General features: G+C 44.5%; 8 protein-coding genes across 10 annotated transcripts, besides 2 other annotated features; 4 read left to right on the forward strand and 4 right to left on the reverse strand.

The window, feature by feature from the left end:
- The first annotated feature begins 93 nt into the window (after positions 1-93).
- Positions 94-1570, forward strand: BCIN_01g07780 (hypothetical protein). Its single transcript, XM_001561028.2, has 3 exons — positions 94-156; positions 214-404; positions 455-1570. The coding sequence occupies exons 1-3, from the start codon at positions 130-132 to the stop codon at positions 1392-1394; spliced, it is 1158 nt and encodes a 385-aa protein (XP_001561078.1). The 5' UTR covers positions 94-129; the 3' UTR covers positions 1395-1570.
- Positions 1571-1629: 59 nt separating this feature from the next.
- BCIN_01g07790 (hypothetical protein) lies at positions 1630-2458 on the forward strand. The gene has a single exon (XM_024690707.1). The coding sequence runs from the start codon at positions 1758-1760 to the stop codon at positions 2364-2366; it is 609 nt and encodes a 202-aa protein (XP_024546476.1). The 5' UTR covers positions 1630-1757; the 3' UTR covers positions 2367-2458.
- Positions 2459-3671: 1213 nt separating this feature from the next.
- Positions 3672-6656, reverse strand: BCIN_01g07800 (hypothetical protein). The gene is made up of 3 exons (XM_024690708.1): positions 5235-6656; positions 4481-5180; positions 3672-4431 (listed from the first exon to the last, which is right to left on the reverse strand). Exons 1-3 carry the CDS (start codon positions 6584-6586, stop codon positions 4117-4119), a joined length of 2367 nt encoding a protein of 788 aa, XP_024546477.1. The 5' UTR covers positions 6587-6656; the 3' UTR covers positions 3672-4116.
- A 583-nt stretch (positions 6657-7239) lies between these two features.
- BCIN_01g07810 (hypothetical protein) lies at positions 7240-9565 on the forward strand. Of its 2 annotated transcripts, XM_001561025.2 has the most exons (3): positions 7240-7538; positions 7650-8933; positions 8992-9565. In XM_001561025.2, the coding sequence occupies exons 1-3, from the start codon at positions 7527-7529 to the stop codon at positions 9412-9414; spliced, it is 1719 nt and encodes a 572-aa protein (XP_001561075.1). In that variant the 5' UTR covers positions 7240-7526; the 3' UTR covers positions 9415-9565. The 2 variants fall into 2 exon arrangements, with proteins under 2 accessions (XP_001561075.1, XP_024546478.1); XM_024690709.1 differs by lacking the exon at positions 7240-7538 and having other exon boundaries at positions 7539-8933.
- A 38-nt stretch (positions 9566-9603) lies between these two features.
- Positions 9604-11026, reverse strand: Bcyip1. Its single transcript, XM_001561024.2, has 2 exons — positions 10524-11026; positions 9604-10455 (listed from the first exon to the last, which is right to left on the reverse strand). Exons 1-2 carry the CDS (start codon positions 10878-10880, stop codon positions 9904-9906), a joined length of 909 nt encoding a protein of 302 aa, XP_001561074.1. The 5' UTR covers positions 10881-11026; the 3' UTR covers positions 9604-9903.
- A 92-nt stretch (positions 11027-11118) lies between these two features.
- Bcpam16 lies at positions 11119-12116 on the forward strand. Of its 2 annotated transcripts, XM_024690711.1 has the most exons (3): positions 11119-11263; positions 11381-11779; positions 11835-12116. In XM_024690711.1, the coding sequence occupies exons 1-3, from the start codon at positions 11261-11263 to the stop codon at positions 11841-11843; spliced, it is 411 nt and encodes a 136-aa protein (XP_024546479.1). In that variant the 5' UTR covers positions 11119-11260; the 3' UTR covers positions 11844-12116. The 2 variants fall into 2 exon arrangements, with proteins under 2 accessions (XP_024546479.1, XP_024546480.1); XM_024690710.1 differs by having other exon boundaries at positions 11381-12116.
- Positions 12117-12122: 6 nt separating this feature from the next.
- BCIN_01g07840 (hypothetical protein) lies at positions 12123-14123 on the reverse strand. Its single transcript, XM_024690712.1, has 4 exons — positions 13965-14123; positions 13317-13840; positions 13072-13260; positions 12123-13008 (listed from the first exon to the last, which is right to left on the reverse strand). The coding sequence occupies exons 1-4, from the start codon at positions 14032-14034 to the stop codon at positions 12196-12198; spliced, it is 1596 nt and encodes a 531-aa protein (XP_024546481.1). The 5' UTR covers positions 14035-14123; the 3' UTR covers positions 12123-12195.
- Positions 13908-13909: a sequence feature (Short protein (BCIN_01g07840, ATZ46125.1) was converted to a misc_feature.).
- Positions 13965-14034: a sequence feature (Short protein (BCIN_01g07840, ATZ46125.1) was converted to a misc_feature.).
- Positions 14124-14627: 504 nt separating the features above from the next.
- On the reverse strand, positions 14628-16297 carry BCIN_01g07850 (hypothetical protein). The gene is made up of 6 exons (XM_024690713.1): positions 16163-16297; positions 15865-16109; positions 15678-15811; positions 15550-15623; positions 15322-15497; positions 14628-15266 (listed from the first exon to the last, which is right to left on the reverse strand). The coding sequence occupies exons 1-6, from the start codon at positions 16179-16181 to the stop codon at positions 15009-15011; spliced, it is 906 nt and encodes a 301-aa protein (XP_024546482.1). The 5' UTR covers positions 16182-16297; the 3' UTR covers positions 14628-15008.
- Positions 16298-16851: the final 554 nt, after the last annotated feature.

Consider the following 16851-nt stretch of genomic DNA (forward strand, 5'->3'; position numbering starts at 1 on the left):
GATCTGGTCTGGTCTGCTTCTTTATCGGGCGCTTGGACTATCAGATTCTGCCGCTTTATCGGGATAACCTTTGACCGCCTCCATATATATTTTGGAAAGAAATCCAAAGTTCCCAAATTATTTACAAAAATGGGTAGAGGAGAGACAAACGCAAAGGTACGTTTGATTTGAATTCACCGATTGGTAAATGAATACTTACGCATCCAACATCAGAAGCGGAAGCGCCAGGCTGAAGCCGCCAATGCCACTGCGAATGCTAATTCCACTGCCAATGGACAAACATCTAACGGCAAAGTGACCGCTCCTGATGCGGTTGATACATCTAAACCTACAGCTGTATTTCAACCCAAGAAAGGTAGAGATTGGACAGTTAGTGTAGCTTTACCAGGAAGTATTATTGCCAAGTATTTTACCTCTTCAAATAACAATGACAAAATCATGCTGACTTTTTCAGCGCGCAAAGCCATGATCTAAAAACATCTATGGCGGGCCAAATTGCCCGCGCCCTCGCAGTTTTCTGCGTCGACGAAGTCATTGTTTTTGACGATGGCAATGCTCGTCCTGCGAAGAAACCTAAACATCCACCCACTCAATCCCATAATTCGCAGCAGAAGCCGCCCCTGGAAGACGAGTACACGGCAAAGTCAGATCCCGATCATTTCCTTACCCATCTACTCAGCTTCCTAGAAACACCTCCAAATTTACGAAAACATCTATTTCCAATTCATGAGAATCTAAGGACGGCAGGCGCATTGCCTAGTATAGACTTACCACATCACTTGAGGGCAGACGAATGGTGTATGTATAGAGAAGGTACTACATTACCTGGCGCAGATGAACATGGAACATTTGTGGAAGCAGGATTAAGAATACCAGTCACAGTGGTGGAGCAGATACCAGCAAATAATAGAGTTACTCTAAAATTTAGCGTGGAGGGGGAGAAGGCTGCAAAAGATAAATCTTGCGAAATTATTCCAGCAGAAGCTGTGAGCCCAGAAGAGCCAAGAGAAGAGGGTGGCTACTATTGGGGATGGAATGTTAGGAGAGCAGGCTGTCTAAGCGACGTGTTCACAGAATGTGGATATGATGGAGGTTATGATATGACTATTGCAACCTCCGAGCGAGGCGTTGATGTCCAAGATCTATATGATGATGAGGAACAAAAAGTAGGGAAGTTTAAGCACCTGCTAGTCGTCTTTGGCGGCGTTGCAGGCCTAGAAGTGGCTGTGAAGAATGACGAAGAACTACAGAAATTGGGAGTTGTAGAGGCAAAAGATGTCTTCGATAGATGGATAAATGTGTGTCCTGGTCAGGGGAGTCGAACTATTAGAACCGAGGAAGCGGTTTGGATAGGTCTGATGGGCCTGAGACGATTAGTTGTCAAAAACGAATAAAGTGTAATTCGATACCCAAGGCTTTCGTTCACGGTCTCAACGGCCCATCTTTGTTATCTTAAATTGCACACTACGCTGAATTGTGAACAATCTACACAGCAAATTAGGAAGATTGGAATCTCGAGTATGCATCATAGGACTACTCTACTTTTAGACAATCGAACTAGATTTGTTCATCGACCTTTGTCCCTCTTTGTCTTCTGTTTAGAATCTCTTCGACTTTCAAAAACAACCTGTGAAGCTTGCCCTTCGGCTTTATGCACTAACAATGTTCATTTATAGAACTTTTGATGCTTTGTACCATCGAGAAAGGGAAGATTCTTTTGACAAGGCGTTGTGTCTTTGTTGATACTATGAGTATATATGACAGCTCGACCTAGCAACAAAGTTTCTGATTCCACCGAAGCAAAAGTTTCAAATTTATACACATACTTCAAAACTCCGTGTTCTACGAACTATTCCAAACTACAAAAGCAGCTCACCACTAAACCTACCACAATGCAACTCATCAACTACCTCCCAATCTTAGCCGTGCTTTCCCCAGCACTTGGTCTCCCAGCTCCAGCTGTCATCTCCACAAATCCCAACACCCTCACCCCTATGTGCATCAAGCAACTAGACCCTAAAATGTGTATACTCAACTGGAACACCAACACCATGGCCGTCAACAACGATCTATCCAACCCCAACAACCTCGTTGCTTACGCCCGCGCAACCGTTTACTCAAACACCTGTACCGCCATCGGAGCCATTAAGAACGGGCTCGTCCAAAACGTCTTCATCGACACTCAGGAATGGAGCCAATCGCTGATTCTCCAAAATGTCTTCGATGAGAAGAGGGGCTTTAAGGTTCCTCGCTGGAGCTTTAATGGAAAAGCGTACACGGTCGATAACTGTGCTTGTTTCGATGGCCCTTTGTTGGGCGAGCCAAAGGATACACATGTTTGCGAATGTTCATTCGAATGCGCCTAGATCTATCATTTATAAGGTAGTTAGTTGACGAGTAGGCGCTCTTTCTACTCTTGCCCTTTCTTTCGGTTATTGCATTCAATTTCTGTTGTATACTTCCCTTCTTTCTTTGTCTCTCTTTCTCTCTCTCGCGTTTATTTATGTACTTCTTTATTTGAGAAGTACACCTCACTCATTTGGTTCTCAATCTAGTTTTCTTCTTTTCTTTTTCTCTGCAAATACAAATCTTCTCAGCTACTTCAGTTTTAAACTCCTATGCTATGCTGTGACGTATCATCAATGAGACATCAATTGCTTCTTTCCTTTGCATCTGCTCGTACTCCTTTTCTTCCATTGTTCTTCGACACCCCCTTGTCCCAGCTTGAAACCACAGTCAATATATGAAGATTCACACACTCTATATATGAACGGAGTCAAGATCACATCTATACTCCACTCCCCTAGCAAAACTCTTTTTAATCCATTTCTCGTACATAGTAAATAACAATCATAGCGCCCCCTATTACCTATTACCTATTACCTATCACCTATCACCTATCATATCAAGTAAACACACAACATAGATGCATCCAAGACTAGAATACATACTACTTACTACTTCAAGATCACCACCCCATCAAGACTGTAAACAACCCTAAGAATATATCAAGCCCGCCCCTCCTACCCCGCAAAAAAAGATCAATCAACCCCCATCTTCCATTTCCTCAACTCAAGGAGCTAGTAATCAAAACCCCCGCGTCCCAACATCCATCAAGTCACTAAAGTAGAAACATAAAATAAAGCAGCGTTATATTAATAGTATTGCCCCTTGCACCTCAGTCTTGTACGTATCAAACATCCCCGTTAGGATGGCATAGCATAGCAAGCCGAACAAAAACGAAAACGAAAACGAAAATGAAATCGTCATCGTCACCAACTCCCCCACCAGCCTAATTTTCCATTTCAACTGGAACAATTGATCGCAGCTTCCTTCTCACTCTCGCAATAGTTATGTAACCGTCGAGTTGACAAATCGCCATTGCCACAAATACTGCAAGCCACGACTTTGACATTACGCTCTTTCCTCCCCACATTCGCGCTTCTTCCCACCCTGTGATTCCTCTCCATAGCCGCGCATAAAGCACGACCACAGTGAGAAAGGGTTGTCGAAAAAGAAGAATCCAAGCCGCTGCGCGATCTTGACTTGCCCAAGAAGAGTTCGATCAAGATCGCCGACTAGATTATGATCTCGTATTTCATCCTTCTTACCTGATAGGTTGAAAGGGAATCCCTAAAAAGTATATCAGTATATCACACTAGTAGTGAGTTTGTTTAGTTGGAATCAGTATTGTTTTGGGACAGCATAAAAGAATAATAAATTTGTATTTGCGCGCAATGTAATGTATTCGTATCATGTTTGTAGAGATCGATAGCGCCTCGTCTGTTTGTCATTGAAGATCCATGGCATTTGACTTTGACTTCGTGTCGATCATCTAGGTTAAGGTCAGTGGTCAGTTGAGACAGTCATCGAACCCGGTCCAACTCAAGTCTGCCAAAATAAAGACAAAAAAGAAAGCAATGAAATCTGCAAAGCTATTTTACAAGTCAATGACATTTCGTGCATTGAACGCCAATTGGGTATCTTGATCGACTTTATCCATACTCCTTGATAATAAAATAACCACCCCTTTGTACTGCATAATCAGCGATCTGAAAAATGTGCCGAGAAATGAATTAAGTGTTACACGGCTCTGGGCCTGAACATTATGTGAACTCATAACTGCTCATCTTCAATCGGACCAACTATTTGTTCATGTAGGTGAGCAAGGTGGTCTCTTTGAAGCTGGAAGCTTTCATAGTTCCCGCCAATGATACACCTAAGAAGACTTTGATTTTGACGAGTTTTGAGGTCAGCGTGTTGCAATGTGTTCATACTCTGCTGCAAAGCAGAATATGCAGCAGAAAAGCATTCTTGAATTGCAGGGGTGTTTTTTGAACCACCTGAGATATCATTGTCCGATCTGTTGGGGTCGATTATGGAAAATTTCGGGCTATCAAAATCTCTGTAAAGGCCGCGAGGAGCTGTAGACTAGTAATCGATTAGTATCATGGCAAAATTGATCGAGAAGAGTACTTACTTTTGGGAAAAGTTTAGGTGGGTTGACAGAAATGGCAGTGGTACGCGTGTTGAACTCGTTGCCATACAAGTCTAGGAATTCCATCAAGATCTCGCCGAGATTATGTTCTGGTACCATGGTTCCACTCTTGACCTGTGGCAAGTTCTGTAGAAGACTTACAACAAGACAGGTAACAGAAAAGCCTCCAATGCCACCATTGACTGGCTCGTTGAGACCTCTCATCGCCAATAAATGCTTAATAATGGTAACCAATATAGGCATCGCAGGAAACTGAGCCTTCCACTCTTGAAAAGTCTTGTTTGCAATGAGGCCTGTGTCGTTTTCAAAAGACATATCAACCTTTAGGCCAGTAATAGCATCGACCCATTTGGCAAGTGGCACTTTAGCACTGGTGATCACGTCAATTCTACCAGTATTAAGACGATCCCTTTCAATGTTGCTCTTGACTCGCCAGATATGACTTTTGCTGCTGTATTTAGGCCATCCACCATCCATGAACTCATCGGATACCATTACAACATCCATGTCAGCGGTAGGCAGATAGAGACCGGCAGGGAAAGAGCCGAAAGGTAAGATATCAGCATCGGGATAATATCTGCGAAAGTTGTTCCTCAAGTCAACAAGCAACTTCTGTCTAATTACTTCTTCAAACTTGCGAGGTTTTACATGGTAGTAAAAGTCCATTATCTCTTTGTGTAGCCTTAAAAATAGTATTAGTTTTGAAACGTCTCTTGTTGATAGATTCGCCACTTACCAAAGTCCCATATTAGAGGTATCGGAATGGTCTTGAAGCCAAGGGACATCATTCACACCAGGTCCAGCACGCCACTCTCTAAGAAGAGTTCCACTAGACTTGGGAGGTTTGCCAGGAATCAGCTTATTCACAAGTGGTGGAGGCTTGATCACATCGTTAGCGGTACGCTTTCTGCTACCCAGAGCGGGATCGGTTGATAAATCTAGTGGCTTAGATGCTCGCTGAGGGGTTTGGACATCCATGGGCACGCTATTGATGCTAGCTGATTGAGTTACAGTATCTTGTGATTGCTGAGGCATGTCAAACTTTCGAATGTTTTCGAGGTGACTGAAAGATTTGGCTGAACTGGGTTCGGATTGCGCGAAGGGTTGAGGCTCGTACTCATCCTCTTCACTATCAATACTTGCTGGCGCATCGAGGTCGAAAGAAATGAAGTCGTCCTGACCAGCATCGACTTTAGTAGCGCCTTCTTGACCAGTTGCGACACGAGCCTTCCTAATAAGTTTAACGACATCCTTCTTCTTTCGGTCGGATTCGCCTGGTGGTGGAAGGGCCGTGTATGGATCGGGATTTGACCATTTGGGAACACTGTCGCCATCTGCAGCCTTTGAACCAGTTCGAGCAATCTTCTTCTTGGGTTGGTCGTCATTATCGTCATCATCCGACATGTCCATCTCAGCTTCGTCACTATCAGATAAGTCGCCGACATCTCTGTATTTAACATCAGCAGAGGCATCTTCATTCATACCTGGCATGAGTTCAGGAGTAGGTGAGCGTTTTCCCTTCAAAAAAACTCGATCTGCTGCCAATCTTGGACCGCCTCGACCGCGATAGCCGCCACGTCCTCGAGTGTTGTCGCGTCGATCTTTTTCGCGACGACGACGAAGATGATCATCATTTCTATCTCTGTTGCCGCCAGAGTTATTATTGCGACCTTGCCCATGGGATTGAAATCTATCGGAGTTTTCGAAATTGATAGACTGTGGAGCATCGTAACGGAAATCGAAGCTGGGAGCCGGGGGTGGAGCGCGATACCCATCATTCATACGGTAAGGATCTCCAGCTCCAGAAGGACGACGGGGAGGTTGTACACCAGGAGCATAATTTCCATAGGCTGGTGGAGGAGGATTGTGACCACCAAATTGATACATATCGCGATCGCGGTTTGCAGAGTGGGGAGCATAACTATCGTATTGAGGAGGGGGAGCAGGGCGATAAGAATCACGACCCATGTCGCGACGATTTCTGTCGGGCGTGTGATAATTGTTGTTTCTCTCATCTCTATCTCTTTCCCAGAACGTTCCAGAAGGTCGAGGTGGAAGGCCATTGGGAAGGGGCGGTTGACGCGACATTTTCCAATAATATTTCGCAAAATGTCAAGGTTGAGGTTGAGGGTCAAATTGACTGATGGAAAAAGTTTCCTGTGAGATGGGCTGGAGCGTCATTGTCTTATTGTTATTTTTTGACTATTGATCGGTTAAATTGTTAGCATAGGGCCATCCGGCCAATCAGCTGTACGGCACTCTGCCTTGCCGGATCCAAAGGCGGTGCGGGTCGGTGCGGGGGGCAGGGGACGGATTGGGTAAGCAGCATATGACAGCCACCACAGCCACCACAGCCATCAGTGAGCCATCCGTCCCGCCGAGTCAGCGCAGGCCAAGACAGCACGCACCAGTGATGAACACGCAGCAGAAGTGGTGAAACTCCCGATGTACCTCCTATCCACAGTACCGGCATTGTTGGACTGATGATTGCTTCAGCATGTGCGCGTACATAGGAAATGGAATTCACATAGAATCCAATGAGCAGCATAGTCTGTCTGTATATGTGACTTGAAAGTCCTCTCCTCTTTCTTCTACACCATCCTCGCACATCGGCCCTCATCAATACCTCACCATACGATGCTAGTGACGTCCAGCGGGCAAAAAGCTGCATTCGTGCGGCCGATTGATTGATAGTCCGTATTGATGTTCATTCACACATTGATCATTCAGGTGGTAAAGCTGTGACATGTGATTGCACCGTACCCCAGATTTCGAGCCGAGTAGAGCGCTTTTCATTCCTTCCATTGTTCAAGTGTATATATAATAAGTCCCCGGTCGTTGATAAATTTCTGCTCTACTTCTACTTCCTCCAAATCTCTTCTCTCTATTGTCCTGTGTCCTGTCGTAAATCCTCCCATTTATCGAATCACTATTTCCTTTCTGGGAAGTTCCAACGCAGCCCGTTGATCTTCCTCCAGCATTTCCTTCCCCTTGTATAGCCTGGTAATAGAAATGACGTTGTAAATAAATGGCTGCGTTCGTATGTCACCCACGCCCCATGCTTAGCCTTCTCCCAACAATTCGCTTTTCGAGATCTTGAGATCTTGATGTCTCCAGAACTTCAGAATTCCACATCTAACCAGATCAATAGGATACTCCTTGGTTGGATCAAATGTCCGGTACTCCAAGTTTAAGGAAAGATGACCATGGCGGATCCTTAACAACTCCTATTGATCCGAACCCTCCGACAATAGCTGCATTTTCTCCAGTCACTCTATCACATGCCTCTTCCGCGAACAAACAGAGATCAACTATACTGGTTCATCACAAGTCCCCCTTATTACTAGCGACTCCTCCGCAGATTACAAGAGCTTTGGCATATTCACATCCTTTTCTACTGCCTCTCAATAAACTTGTAGGGTTGATAACATGGACAAGTGGAGATCCTTGGGAGAGCTTCTTGCTCGTCGCTAGTTTTTGGGCGTTTGTACTATATGGAGATGTTGTAATGCGATTTGCTGGACCGTTGGTAGTGGTTATTGGTTTAATACTAGGCATGTACTCAAGACGTTATTCCCCCTTATCGTCAACAAGCTGGACAGGAGAGAAACAGAAGAAGGCTCACAAAAGGGTCGACTCCGAAATCACGAATACTAAGCATCAGAAAACTCTGGACGAGATTGTGGAAACCTTGAAAATATTTACCTCGAGATGCAACGTGCTTTTGGATCCTCTTCTACAACTGACGGATTTCCTATCGACTCAGCGAACCGCGACTTCTGCCACAACTCGTCCGGCACTCACAACTCTTTTAATACGAATTCTTCTTATCACACCCGTATGGATCATTCTTACTTTACCTCCTTTACAGGTCATCACTACGAAACGTATTGTTTTGGTAACGGGGACAATTTTCTTGACTTGGCATTCGCGTCCGAATCGAATAGCAAGAACGATACTATGGAGATCATCTCTCGTTCGTCGCATATGTACTGCTTTGACTGGTCTGCATTTAACAGATGAGCTTTCACCAAATACAAATGGAGCCAATTATAAGCCTCCTTTGCCACCTCGTACGACATCTTCATATGCCGATGCATCGTTAGCAGCGAACGCAGCGATAAAGAGAAGACCAGAAGCACCAGGGGTAAAATTTACATTCATTTTATATGAAAATCAACGTAGATGGGTTGGGCTAGGGTGGACAACATCGATGTTTGCATATGAGAGGGCCGCATGGACAGACGAACATTTGAATGCTGTTACTCCAAAGGAAGATTTTGAATTGCCAGATGTAGAGGGTGGTGGCGCAAGATGGAGGTGGGTTGACGGCAGTCGCTGGCGTGTAGAAGGAGCTGCCGAATATGATGAAGGTGGATCCAAACCAAAAGCTGAGAGCGACGGGGGAACAGGGTGGATCTATTATGACAACAAGGTATGTACAATTATATTGTTTTCACTTGCCTTTTACATGTAAAGCTAACATTCTACAGTGGCAAAACGGTCGCCGAGGCCAAGATGGATGGGGAAGATATACCCGTCGCAGGAAATGGTACCGTGACGCCGAGCTTGTTGAAATAACTTCGAGCACGGAAATAACGCCCTCGCCGACCCCTACCCAAGCATCTGCAAGTCTAGATTCAAATTCTGCCCACACACGACTTTCATCATTCTCAGGTTCCAGATCAAGGAGCCCCCCGCCAGAATATTCGGATCTTGATGATGCTAGTTTAAGGAGCAACAAAAGCGGGAGGCTTAGCAGCAAGAAAAGTAGCCTGAGGAAGGAAAGGTTGGAAAGGGGAAGTAGGAATAGTAGCATGAGTCTACAATCAGAAGGCGACGATGAGCGGCCTTTCACGAGGCCGAGAACAACAGACTGGGGGCTTAGTGATGATGCCAGGATGGGGCTGGAGTAGACGGATAGTGGGCGGACTTTCGGTATGGGTTTTGGAGTAATCGTGAAATTGGGAAAGGCATCTGGGAGGGGAAATTCGGATTTCTCACGGAGAATTAAGGGGATATTATACCATGGCGTGTGTGAATTGTAATCATTTTGTTCTTGCGATATTATCTCCATGAAGGAAATTGCGCATGATCTGGACTCTTAGGGAATATATTTTTGTTCTTTGTCTATTCATTTCTTCGCCTCGGCTACTCACCCTTAATGCTTTTATCCCTCAAACGGATACTTTGAGTTGTGCTGTACAAGTAAAGAAGAACCTATTGTACAGATCCCAGAACCCAACCCATTCCTTGCCATCCTCCTAACCCACCTGTTCCCTACCATTCCATACACCATATAAATTACCACTGAGCTCTTTCATCTCGTGCCATTTGTAAATTGCGACTCCCCTCCCACGCGCCTCTAGATATATAGAAATCTTCTTTCGATTCCTCCTGCGTAATTATGCTCCCGCAACCTTTCCTAATGTCCCAACCCCTCTGCTTGAGAAAATGCCCATGATTCCAAAGCCAACGTAGAATAAGGCTAGAGGATAAGCGACTAATCCTCGCATCCCCTTCATTCTTCCGACTGCACAGAACATTCCGCTGCTACTATATGTACACCACACAATCGCCAATGTGGTTAACACATACCCAACTAGTCCATCCATTGGCATAATAATTCCCACTACGCTCGTGAGTACCAATGGCAACAAACAATAGCCCAGCACACTAGCACTTCTTGGAAATGTGAGGGTGGAAGAGAGATGTGAGGGGCCGACGGGTTGTTGAGAATTAGGGTCGGTGTTGAGAGGTGGTGACATGAGCGAGAGGATTAGGTGGAGAGAAGAGGATCCGAGGAGCGCCAGCCCGTATATGTATCCGAAATGTACTTTTCCAGAAAAAAGGAGGAAGGTTCCAAATAATAGGAAAAAGAGAATGGGTCCCGCGAGATCAGAATCGTCCATTATGTGTTGATCGATATGCGCAAGGGGATTCAGCACTGCCAATGTCTATGGATTCAAATCAGTATCTGCACACCCCAGAGGGAAGCGAATGAGAATAGGAAGAATAATCATACCTTACTCCTAATATGACCGAAATTCACCCCCAACTCTTCCAGTAATGGCGGTTCACCATCATAGCCCTCAGTTCCAAAAGCAGCTAACCACCCCGTTCTCAGTCCACCACTCTCTCCCATCCGCCCACTAACCCCCGATTGTCCATTTCCTGGGAAGCCAAATCCGCCGCTTCCAGCACCGGGGTATGCTTGCGCAGCGGGAGGAACGCCATATCCTCCATATGCTGCCTGTGGTGTTGCGTGACCGGAGACGGGACCGGAAGCGTATGTTGAGGGGTAGAATTGGAGGTTTTGAGCTGCGGTGTTGGATGCGCCGTAAGGGTTATTGGGGGGAGGGGAGGAATAAAATTGCGACATCTTTTAAAAGATGGAAAAATAAGAAGCTCTAAATATGTGTTGCAGGTTGATTGGTATAGGATCTACAGAGTTTGGGAGCCGATGTGGAATAGGAGAAGCATTTGTGAATGTTTTGGTTATTTGTAGCGCAGGTATCTTAAGGTGTCTTTTTTGGGGTACCAGCTAGCTGGAGGACTGATGACGGTTACTAGCCTTATTAGGCATTCGTCGATTTCTTTGAATCCCTGTTAATTCGGCCGATGGCGGAAGTTTATTCCGGGAAAAAGTCTAGATATTTACATTATCTCTCGACTTCTGTTGAACATTGAGTGACTTTTCCACACCATAATCCATTTTTTAATTGTCTGGGGTCTGTTATTGACAGTCGCAGTTTCATCATCATGGTATGTACATAATAAGCATTTTCTTGAAAGTTGCACATACATCTCCGAAGTATAATTCTTACAACCATGCCACTCTTCAGTTCAAATGGGAAACTCACATAACTGACTCAATGGAAGGCCCATCGCATCATAACCCAGGTCGTCATAACTGGCTCACGAGTTCTCGGGCGCGCCGTCACCGAATCCTGGAAACAAGCGAAAGCCTCCTCAGCATACCAAAAAGCGCAACAAAATGGTTCTGCTTCGGGTGGTCCAACTTTCTCCTCCAATGGTCTCACGTTAGATGAGGCCTGCAAAATTCTCAATGTCAAACCACCAAAAGAAGGAAAAATGGATATGGAAGATGTGATGTCGCGGTTCAAGAAGTTGTTCGACACGAACGATCCGAAGAAGGGAGGAAGTTTCTATCTACAGAGTAAAGTGCTGAGAGCGAGAGAGAGGTTAGAGGGCGAAGTGAGAGTTAAGGCAGAAGCAGTGGAGAGGGAGGCCGAATTGGAAAAAGGGTGGAAACCGAAGGTTTTTAAGGACCGGTGATAACTGTCAATAAGGTGCGGGGCTGATGGGTGTGTAGGATGGATAAATTCGAGGACGACAAGACGGTCGAGGAACGACAATATCCCGACATAAGCTCGAACTGATGGACGATGTCGAACGAACCCTGAATGAATCTTTCCTGCGAATAAATGGATGTGCAAACTCTTCCCTCTTTTGTATTAAATACATAGCATGGCGTTTTGGGGGGTGGGAAAGATTATGTGGGTATCCTGGTCAGCATTTCTTGCGTGGATATGAGACATTATGTAGATACTGCATGCGAAAGACGGTCAAATATGAACAAATGTTCCAATCTATAATATATTGGGGCAAAGTTATATTTTTGGTTTGCAGTTTCAAATCAACTCGCCAATGACCATTCTTCTGTTTATATCTCTCTACCATTCAAAAGTTTCTGTGAACGTATTCCTAACTAAAAGCCCCTCTGCTCTATAATTTCTTTTGTACGTCAGTGTCGCTCGTCTTGCCTCCCTTTCGAATTCAGGTTCCACATCACTAATTCTCGCCCAATCTGGAATATCAGCCGCTTCCCTCACATTTTTTATTCCATGCTCTTCGAGTTCCACTACCTTCCTAGCAACTCTTGCCGTCAAATCAGCATTCCAAATTCCTTCTTGAAGACTGGGTACGCGCTCCAATAAGGCAATTGCTTTCCTCCTTACGATCGGGTGGCGACATGCGCCTACAACTTGATAGAGAGGGCCTATGACACCCATATCTATCTGAAAAACGGTTGTGGTAAACGCAGGATTGGAAATGACCTCTTCTCCCAACATGGTCATTTTCTCAAAAATGGATAGAAACGGGTCCCATAACATTTGGTTATCTTTGATGCCGCGCGATACATGGGCATTCACATATCCGGAATGGCTCTGCAGTTGTAAAATTGCAACGCCTATTTTATCGACCTCGGAAAAGGTATCACTGTATTTGAGAATGAAGGCTTGGAAGGCGAACAGCCATTTGTGGGTGATTTGAATGGTTTCCATTTGCCAATTATGGAAACGCTGGGCGAGTTCCGGAGAGTCGGGTTGGCTGTTGAGATTATTGAGATCGGTTCGGAAACGGGACCAGAAGAAATGGAGGGTGTTGCGAGCCTGTGGAAGAGAAGTAAATATTGCTGGAGGATGTGTTGTGAAGTGAGAGCCTTTGAACTTGTTGTAGAGGGATTGGTCGAAACTGTTGATCATCTTTAGGGGGACTTATCAATGCTGAGCCTTTATATCATCCGCAAGGGAACGTCTCAAACTTACTTGGGTGAGAACAAAATCCGAGCGCAGATATAATTCTTCAAGAAGTACCATCGGTAGGTATGGGTTGTTGGGAGTCTTGAGCGAATCATGATAGTGTTTCTGAGAATTTTCATCGTAGGTGATCTCGCAAAGTATTTTGCTTCCACTTTGCTGATGTGCAGCTCCATTGCCATAATTACCTTGCATCATCTACAATGCATGGAAATTAACGTTGATACATCGGCCTCTGATAGAAAAGCACTAACCTCAAAAGCAGAAAATAAAACGCAATTAATTAGACACACATCCATAGCCTGTCGTTCCTTCTTTGAAAACGGTTCCACCAAGCATTTGATGGCTCGATTGTATTCTAAAAGGGGGAACTGTTCTTCAGCAGAAGACAACAGATTATTCGGTGAAGTAGAACGAGAACTTCTTTCTCTGCTGTGATGCAGAGCACCCAGTGCAACGACTGCATGGCGAATGGAAGGCTCGTGATGTGCAGCTCGGGGAATCATTTCTGACCAGCAGCTTTCCTTACCAAAACCGCCCATCATCGGAGCTGTCATATTAATAAAGAAGTGGAAAGCATGCCGCTCTCGATCAGATGTAAGGATTACGGAAGACGAGGGTGATTGTGTGAGTACAGTGCTCGTTTCATTATCGTGGGAACTGGAATCGGAGCTTGCAGGAGAGTCACTAGACTTCTTCTCATAGCCGTCACACTTTCGGCCGGTGGATATACATCTTTGACATGATGGTCGTCCTTCGTCACATTTCACTCTTCGAACTGTAGCAATTTCAGTCAACCTTATATTCCATCTACACTGAGACGGGAGAAAATCGATATCTCTTACTTCTACACAATGGTTAGATACATGACATACCAAATAGCATCGAAGATACATACTTACAAGTCGAACAGCCCGACTTTGTCTTCGGTCTATAGGCCCGTTTCCTTTGACCAGGAGCAACTCTAGGCATGGTGATTTATTTGGCTATTGTGATATTTTTTTTTGGAAAGATCCTGAGCACAAACTCGAGAGATAGTAAGAGTCAGCATGATGTCGAACTTTATAGTTATCTGTGAGAAGTAATAAAGTTGACGTGAGGTGACTTGAGGCTGTGAGTGGGTCTGAGCCCTGTAAGGATGGAGCGTGGAATCGAATCCTGGAGATACCTTTTGGCGGAGTGGCCAGGCGGAGAGCAAGTAGAGTTAGCAGATAGCATCGTAATCGAGTAACACTCCCACGTTATGCAGCGGAGAATCGATAACAAAAGTGATTTCTCAGAGCTATATTCATAGAAGCATTCTAATGTATGCTATTAATCTTAGCAATGTTCCATAAACACACCCGTTAACTGAGCACCAAGATACCCGAAAAATTGGCAAACTTGCCGGTTATTTTGACGAGTCCCTATCGAAGGTAGCTTATGTCATACACTGGAAACGCCTGCTCATATTTTGTTAATATCTTTTGTTATGATATTGATTCACATCGAAGCCCGAGTAACGAGACCCCTTTAATTAAATTAAAAGCTTCTGGATATGTCACTTTCATTTTGATTCAAAATAATGATTCTCTGATTTGTTATCGAAGCTAACAGACATGAAATGGTAAGACAATGCATAGGACCGTCCATTCGCAACCCAAGGTAGGTTCAAAGCACATCTCAACCAGCTCTCTGCTCTAGGAGCAATTCATTATCACTCCTTGAGTAGCTACTGTGGATATTCTTCTTATAACGTATTAAAACGAACCCCAGTGACTACAAAAATGCATTATGTCAATTGATTAATTATGAAAAAAAAAAAACTCCAACTCAAATTGTGATTCTCAATGACCCAACCTCTAGGCTCCGATGTAGCCCTAAAGCCAACGTCGATCCTCTTTATAAGTTGTACAATATTCATTCCGGACTTCAGATTTTCGGTTTTTCATAACACCTTGCAAATATTACACCATTGGAACCTCGTCAATATCACTATTTGCAACCTTCTGCATCTTTGTTCTAAAGGTCTTGCTCTTCCTCGCTTTCCTCCCTGGAATGCTTGAGTCTGAATCCGCCATGATGCGACCAGGGTGAAAGATGTTAAGAACAACGAGAGCAAAAAGCATTGCGACCGAGTCGAGAGAGTATTGGAACGCTTCGTGGTTGGGAATGCTACTTTTGAGGCCTTGGGAGTATTCAACAAGACGGAAAATAATTCTGATCTGTGATGTGTGTTAGAAAAGATCTCTGAGAAGCTGGGAGAGGGGTGTCCCCTACAGTGATCAGTAATATGACTGCATACAAGGCATAAAGTAAGGACCATGCTTGTCGTGAAGTATAGACGTTTTGACGGGACTGGCTACGAAGTGTTTGATGGAACTTGAAGGCGAAGAAAAGGAAGACGAAGATGAAGAATTGCTGTATTCCAACACCAACCATATAAACATGAAGACCTAGAGCAATCTCAGTTAGCCCAAGCAAACCCGACCTGTGGAGATCACAAACCCTGTAAGGTTTCGTCTGCGCTTGCGTTGTCACTGGCCGCGGTTGCAGCTCCGTAAATTTGAATAAGGAGTGCTCTGCGCTCTATGTTAGTGCCAAATCGAAACTTATAGGAATTTGACTAGACATACGCCACATCTAGAATCACAAAGTAGAGTCCAAATCTCCATGCCGTTATTTTCCATATTTTAGCTTCTATGACATAGTTCCAAATCATCCTTCCCATGACCATATAGGCGAAGGCATTCGTGAAAAGTGGTGCAATCTAGATGCCTATGTTAGTTTGGTAGATCAATATTGATTGAGGGAGTCGCTCACCAGAATTAGAATAAACCAAGCCGCATAATTTCCAAAACTAGCAGGATTTTTAATACTAATGACTCTGAATATATACGCAAGAGTCTGTGCTATTCCTGATACTATAATGACCCAGCAGTATGCCCTTCTATGAAGGATAGCCTGAGTAAGATGAGCGATAGTGGTGAGACCGAATAGGATAGTAAATAAGTAGGCGGCGCCGATGTTGGGACAGAAGCTCCATTTTGTATCAGGGGTATTAAGGGCTAATTGAATCAGGACTTGTGGGAGATGAAAGAAAGGGACACTTGGAGCTCACCAGCACAACTTCCGGTCATTTCTGAAGACTTATATTAGAAAAATCCGTTACTAGTATTGTGTATGAAAGAGGAAAGAGGGAAAGGTTCAGATCTTTACAGATGCTTTGGATGTACTTGCGGATGAAATTGAAGCCGAGTACGAAAGAGAGGGGAGAAGTTCATTCGAAGAACAATTTGATGTTCATCTGGCATGCTGTGTTCAGTATATATATCATGAACTTCAAAAATCATACAACCCCATTTGCACTTGCTGCTGAGGCGCGGGCATCTCGCTCGTATGGACAATCATAATGCTGAACATAAAACTATCAGAGCTTCCGGTCACACCGATGCAAACACTGGCACAGTTTCCTTGACATGATTTGGTGGTTTCTGCAGAATGATTTCCCACAGCCCATGCTGACCTTGTGAAAAGGCTGATATGGATTTAGACACAGGGACTTGATTTAGAAGAGCTGATTCGTCGAATCGTAGGGACATGTTTATCAGATTAAACTCCGCAGTTTTCCGTATGAAGGAGCCGAATTTGTTAAAACAGTCTCGCACAATTGGGACAATCACCTCGTTTGGACATTGTTGAGAATAAGCGGGCATTGACTCTTTCGTCATTCTCCCATTGGTTTGGTCGTAGGTACACCCTGCTGGTGTCTGTGCGTAACCTTTTTTTTGCTTGACACTGTGGATGTCA

This window comes from Botrytis cinerea, chromosome 1, assembly GCF_000143535.2.
Source record: "Botrytis cinerea B05.10 chromosome 1, complete sequence".
In the NCBI taxonomy this organism is placed as follows: Eukaryota; Fungi; Ascomycota; class Leotiomycetes; order Helotiales; family Sclerotiniaceae; genus Botrytis; species Botrytis cinerea.

What these genes read in the sequence shown, in the direction of transcription:
- BCIN_01g07780 (XM_001561028.2), top strand. Translation starts at nt 130, where the DNA reads ATGGGTAGAGGAGAGACAAACGCAAAG. An exon ending in GAGGAGAGACAAACGCAAAG is followed by an intron (nt 157 to 213) that starts GTACGTTTGATT and finishes ATCCAACATCAG; the next exon opens with AAGCGGAAGCGCCAGGCTGA. An exon ending in CCAGGAAGTATTATTGCCAA is followed by an intron (nt 405 to 454) that starts GTATTTTACCTC and finishes TGACTTTTTCAG; the next exon opens with CGCGCAAAGCCATGATCTAA.
- BCIN_01g07790 (XM_024690707.1), top strand. Translation starts at nt 1,758, where the DNA reads ATGACAGCTCGACCTAGCAACAAAGTTTCTGATTCCACCGAAGCAAAA.
- BCIN_01g07800 (XM_024690708.1), bottom strand. Translation starts at nt 6,586, where the DNA reads ATGTCGCGTCAACCGCCCCTTCCCAATGGCCTTCCACCTCGACCTTCT. An exon ending in ACCTCTAATATGGGACTTTG is followed by an intron (nt 5,181 to 5,234) that starts GTAAGTGGCGAA and finishes ACTATTTTTAAG; the next exon opens with GCTACACAAAGAGATAATGG. An exon ending in CACCTAAACTTTTCCCAAAA is followed by an intron (nt 4,432 to 4,480) that starts GTAAGTACTCTT and finishes ATCGATTACTAG; the next exon opens with TCTACAGCTCCTCGCGGCCT.
- BCIN_01g07810 (XM_001561025.2), top strand. An exon ending in GGATCTATTATGACAACAAG is followed by an intron (nt 8,934 to 8,991) that starts GTATGTACAATT and finishes AACATTCTACAG; the next exon opens with TGGCAAAACGGTCGCCGAGG.
- Bcyip1 (XM_001561024.2), bottom strand. Translation starts at nt 10,880, where the DNA reads ATGTCGCAATTTTATTCCTCCCCTCCCCCCAATAACCCTTACGGCGCA. An exon ending in TCGGTCATATTAGGAGTAAG is followed by an intron (nt 10,456 to 10,523) that starts GTATGATTATTC and finishes TTGAATCCATAG; the next exon opens with ACATTGGCAGTGCTGAATCC.
- BCIN_01g07840 (XM_024690712.1), bottom strand. Translation starts at nt 14,034, where the DNA reads ATGCCTAGAGTTGCTCCTGGTCAAAGGAAACGGGCCTATAGACCGAAG. An exon ending in AAAGTCGGGCTGTTCGACTT is followed by an intron (nt 13,841 to 13,964) that starts GTAAGTATGTAT and finishes AAATTGCTACAG; the next exon opens with TTCGAAGAGTGAAATGTGAC. An exon ending in TTTTATTTTCTGCTTTTGAG is followed by an intron (nt 13,261 to 13,316) that starts GTTAGTGCTTTT and finishes CATGCATTGTAG; the next exon opens with ATGATGCAAGGTAATTATGG.
- BCIN_01g07850 (XM_024690713.1), bottom strand. An exon ending in TTTGTGATTCTAGATGTGGC is followed by an intron (nt 15,624 to 15,677) that starts GTATGTCTAGTC and finishes CATAGAGCGCAG; the next exon opens with AGCACTCCTTATTCAAATTT. An exon ending in CGCAGACGAAACCTTACAGG is followed by an intron (nt 15,498 to 15,549) that starts GTTTGTGATCTC and finishes AGATTGCTCTAG; the next exon opens with GTCTTCATGTTTATATGGTT.